The sequence below is a fragment of the Primulina eburnea genome, chromosome 11 (genome assembly GCF_022965805.1).
Source record: "Primulina eburnea isolate SZY01 chromosome 11, ASM2296580v1, whole genome shotgun sequence".
Classification (NCBI taxonomy): domain Eukaryota; kingdom Viridiplantae; phylum Streptophyta; class Magnoliopsida; order Lamiales; family Gesneriaceae; genus Primulina; species Primulina eburnea.
The window spans coordinates 1845264-1850429 of record NC_133111.1 but is presented as its reverse complement, the minus strand read 5'-3'; the positions used below and the strand labels follow the sequence as shown (position 1 = coordinate 1850429).

At 34.2% G+C, this 5166-nt stretch overlaps 1 protein-coding gene across 1 annotated transcript; it reads left to right on the top strand.

Moving 5' to 3' along the window:
- The first annotated feature begins 2138 nt into the window (after positions 1–2138).
- Positions 2139–4073, top strand: LOC140804941 (expansin-A6-like). The gene is made up of 3 exons (XM_073161104.1): positions 2139–2394; positions 2802–3126; positions 3414–4073. Exons 1-3 carry the CDS (start codon positions 2226–2228, stop codon positions 3721–3723), a joined length of 804 nt encoding a protein of 267 aa, XP_073017205.1. The 5' UTR covers positions 2139–2225; the 3' UTR covers positions 3724–4073.
- The last annotated feature ends 1093 nt before the right edge of the window (positions 4074–5166 follow it).

Sequence of the window (5166 nt, the reverse complement as noted above, 5' to 3'; positions counted from 1 at the left end):
AATATATAAAAATAAATAAAAAAATTTGATAGAGTTTAGGATTTTTATATATTGAAGGAAATTAAGTCATTTGTGGTGTTTTTATCATTAAATTAAAATTATCACATCTTATAAAAGAGATATTTTATCCTTGTATAAAATTATTTATCACGGGCCTGTGATATTATCAATGGCTTTCTAAAAATATACCAAACATAAGATATGGAGGATTATTTATCACACTCTTATCCAATGTTCCAAATTATATCTAAGTGGAATAATTTTTTCTTAAAAGACCTCTACAGAAATTAAATTTATCGTTTCTAAATGAAATTCTCACAATAATATAGTATTCTCATAAATGAATATTTAATGCACATACATTTTTTGTTAGGCAATTCACATCAAGTAATTAATGAAAAGTAATGCACGAGGCTCATGAAAACTTACACTATGGAACGAAACATGCCAAGGGGCCAAAGATAAAAGATGAAATCATTAAGTTAGTTCACATGCGGAATGGTTGGAGTTTTAATTTACCAAACCATTTTTCCTCCAATTCCAACATTATTACTTTCTGCTAAAAATAATTCAAAAATTACGTAAGTTTTGTGGACTCACATACCATTGTAGGAAAATTTTCTTTGTTTGTATATTTCTTTTTCGTTTTGCATATATATAGTCTTATTGATTATAGAAAATTTTGTTTAGAACGGTATATAATACGTATTTTGTAGGTCCGTAGTTAATACGATGTTACCTTAAGGTCTTTAACATTATCCAAAAAATACATATAAAAGTGAATATTTATGAGTATATGTGAGGTTCATTGATTGTTCAGTCGAACACATATATATTGATAAATATCAACGGCTAATTACATTCTCGATGTAATGTCCTAAAAATAAGATGAAATTGTAAGTAATATTGATAATTTTATTTGCTAATTTTTCACTTTATTCTACTATCAGAAGTCCCTGTTTATATTTAATTTCCCTGACAAAAGCTTTATTATTTAGTTGAAAGGTCAATTGACGAAACCCTTTGAATATACATTTTTTAGCAAAACGTACTGGAAATATTTTTAGGGAATGCTAAGAGTTTTTTTTTTCCCTAAAAAAAATTAAAGGCTTCTAAAATTATTTTTCCGAAAATATTAAATCTCAAGTTCCCTTCTACCCGGTATGATTGTTATAAATTTACTCTAGCATTTTGAGCTCAGACTATGTAATAAAATATGTAATTAATGTTAATGATAAACTTGAGCTAATTTAACCATATTATAGTTTGAACGTTATGTTTCAATCGTTTTTTATTAAAAAAATGATAATTACTTGTTCACAATCTAGTCTTATTGATTACAACATCCAATATTAGTGTGCACAAATTATATTCTTCCACCATAGCATTGTTCAGACATTGAAAATTCTCCAGCCAAAATGTGACAATATAGTACCATGTCAGGAATTTATTATATATATATATATATATATATATATATATATATATATATATATATGTCTAAAGAAGAAATAATATTAAAATATAAGTTGCATAATGTATTTTTTATACATGAAATTTCAGACTATTAAATATTTTGTGAGATTATTTCATGGATTTTATCTTCAAAATGAATTAACATTTTTCATATTTATAATAATAAATAATATTGTTAGTATAAAAAATAATAATTTTTTACATATGACTCAAATAAGAGTATGATGTCGCTCAAAAATAACTCAAGAGATCATCTCATAAAATTTTTTATGTTAGGACATTACTCAATATGTATAACATAAATCAAATAAAAAAGTAAAATCTTTCATGTATATTGATAAATATCGTATCATAGCACCAGAACACAATATTGTCATGATAGCATCTCATTAAAGTTTTAAAAAAGCAAGAAAATTTTTATAAAACCGTCTCATAAATCAAATTTATGAGATAAATATCGTATTTACAAAACTAAAAAAAATTATTATTTTGTATGTTAAAAGATTATTATTTCTAGTCTAAATATATATCAAATTATCCAATTTCATATATAGAGAATACTTTATCGAAAGAAATACCATTAACTTTAATTTGTGGCCATTTGGCCTTTGGGACTATGCGGAAAACCTCCCCCCCTCCTTAAATAGCCCATTCATCTCCTTCCCGCTTTCCATTCGCCTCCAAGCCCACCATTTCCTTTCTCCCTCTGAAATTCACACTTTTTCTCTCTAGTAGCATATCTACCGTTGATGGATAGAGGAATGGCAGCTAAAATGCGTTTGCTGGTCTGCATTTTCACTTTATTATTCTGTTTTCCGACTAATGCTCGCGGGAGAATCCCAGGCGTTTACGGCGGAGGTCCATGGCAGACGGCTCACGCCACCTTTTATGGTGGTAGCGACGCTTCCGGCACAATGGGTACCAACTCATCACGTTTTCTTTTTCGTGCGCTTTTATTGTTTTACCCAACAGTTGATAGTTTTTGTGCTTACTATATTGCTCTGTTTATGTTGCCTCTTTTTTCATGCTCTATATCAATTCCTTTCAAACCAAACGACGATTTTTCGTTCCCAACGAACGCATCTCGCCTTTTGCAACTGTTTCTTCACAGGTTGCTCGTGTGGCTTTTGGGTTCTCACAGGGTTTCCCTTTCGTCGCGCTCACGCACACACTACACTCATCCTTTGTCCTTACCTTACTCCCTCTAGCTGTAACGTTGCGTTTAACATAAAACCAAAGAGTTCAAATCCAGAAAACAATATATATTATATCGTCACACATAATATATATACTCGGAAATCCAACGATTTTGATGGTGTTCTCAGGTGGTGCTTGTGGGTATGGGAATCTGTACAGCCAAGGCTACGGGGTGAACACAGCAGCACTAAGCACAGCGCTCTTCAACAATGGCCTAAGCTGCGGATCGTGCTTCGAGATCAAGTGCGACGTGGCCCAGGACCCCAAATGGTGCCATCCTGGCACCCCTTCCATTCTAATCACTGCTACTAATTTTTGCCCCCCCAACTTCGCTCTACCCAACGATAACGGCGGCTGGTGCAATCCTCCTCGGACCCACTTCGACCTCGCTATGCCAATGTTCCTGAAAATCGCAGAGTACCGCGCAGGAATCGTCCCCGTCAACTTCCGACGGTAATGAGATATTCTATCCCCGACACTACTGGTAATCCAAACCCATACATAACACGCGCTTGTTGTACATGTGCTGCGTTATTGTTATTAAAATTTTGTGAAAATTTGTTAGTTGAAAAAAAAGTAGATTTGGCCCACTTCTAGCATTACAGGGATTCCGTGAATTAGGTAAACAATTGAGGGAAAAAGGTAATTGGGCATAATTCACGTGCTGGAGTACATAAATCCGGGTTTTAAAACGACGCCACCGGACCTAGGATTTTAACCATTCATTCAATTAAATGCAGGATACCGTGCATAAAGCAAGGAGGAATTAGATTCACAATAAACGGCTTCCGCTACTTCAATCTGGTCCTGGTGACCAATGTCGCCGGTGCGGGGGACATCGTGCGGGTCGGCGTTAAAGGTACTAACACCCAGTGGATACCCTTGAGCCGCAATTGGGGCCAAAACTGGCAATCCAATGTCGTTCTTGCGGGTCAGGCCTTGTCTTTCCGAGTCGCGGCTTCCGACCGCCGAACGTCGACCTCCTACAACGTGGCGCCGGCTGATTGGCAGTTCGGCCAGACCTTCACGGGCAAAAATTTTAGGGTTTGACGTGGAAAAATTAGTCCAAATTATAGTTTAATATTTTTAGGGAAATGATATTATATATAATATTAAATTGAATATTCCCGCCTTGGATTTTTCTCATTTTTACCGGGAAAAATATTGAAGTTAGCGGGTGAATCTTAAAGTAATTAATATAATATATAGTTTGTATTGTACCCTGGTGCTTTTTTTTACTTGGCTCTGGTTAGGGTAAAGAGAGTCTGCATCCAAAGGTTAAAGATATGTTAGCCCACAGTTTGTCATTACCATATAAGAAATTTGCATTTTACCATGTAATTTTCTTTTTTTAATGTTTGTTGTGTGTGACCATTTATATTATCGAATTTTACGATTGACTGATGTTTTTGAAGTAATATTTATCGAGGAATTGGGTCAGGTTGAATAAAATTAATCAGTGATACAGTCTCATATGAGTTTTTGTATAATATTAATTGTATAGTTTGGCCAATTTTACAAAAAGAAATATGGATATATACAAAGGAGAGTAGTAGAAGAGAAAAATTGGTGAGTGGGAATCCCTGTTAACTTGAGCATTTTTGTACAAAATCTGTAAGGGAATAATGTCAAACAACTAGAGAATCCCACTATGATTAATGCCATAGAAGCTAGCAAATGGGCAACCTTAGACCGACGACAGCGATGAAACAAAAGCACCACAGTTGAGGGCAAGGCATTGTGAATATCCTCTACCATCGCATGAGATTAAAGATCGATCGCCGCGTCGATCGCCGTTAAAGCATCGGAATCCATGGATGATTTTTGATCACGGAGTATCTGAATTGGCCACGAATGATTCTTATATTTGAGAGAGTTTGGCCAGAATGTAAAAAAAAAAAAAAAACATTCTCAAAAGGAGAATAGCATCCGAACTTGGAGTAGGTCCGTGGAGCACTTTAAACACCAAAAGTCGTGTTACACAAGAATGGCAACGGATTTTGCAGCCTACCCAGAAACACTGACGACTACGTGATTTTGTTTTAGTTGGGCTATGATGTATATATATTCTATTTCAGCCTAGAGAAAGACGTAACCTTAGCTAAATCTATGTGTACTTACTACACATAAATAGGTATTGATTTAATATAAGCTACGGTTCTATGAATAATTTATTTTTATATAAACTGCTGATGTTCGAGTGATTCTTTCTTGTTTTAATTTTAAATGGTGGGAGCATATCAAAATGAAAAAAACTTTTTGTGAGATTGATTTCTGATCTGACTGAACTCATGATAGTTATGAATCAGATTGACCATTCACGTGGATATAGATTCGTTATATCGTCTAACAAAAAATTTATTATAACAGAATGCATTATTCTTGGGGGGAAATATGCATTTTAGAGACAAATTAGTTTCCTAATGATACTTCATGGATGAGTCCACCACCCTTGGCCCGTCTCTAGCCCAAATGGAAGACAAACTCATCTAG

Excerpts from the sequence above, each read along its gene's own strand:
- LOC140804941 (XM_073161104.1), top strand. The coding sequence starts at position 2,226 with ATGGATAGAGGAATGGCAGCTAAAATGCGTTTGCTGGTCTGCATTTTC. Across the intron at positions 2,395-2,801 it reads CGACGCTTCCGGCACAATGG|GTGGTGCTTGTGGGTATGGG; the intron begins GTACCAACTCAT and ends TGGTGTTCTCAG. Across the intron at positions 3,127-3,413 it reads GTCCCCGTCAACTTCCGACG|GATACCGTGCATAAAGCAAG; the intron begins GTAATGAGATAT and ends AATTAAATGCAG.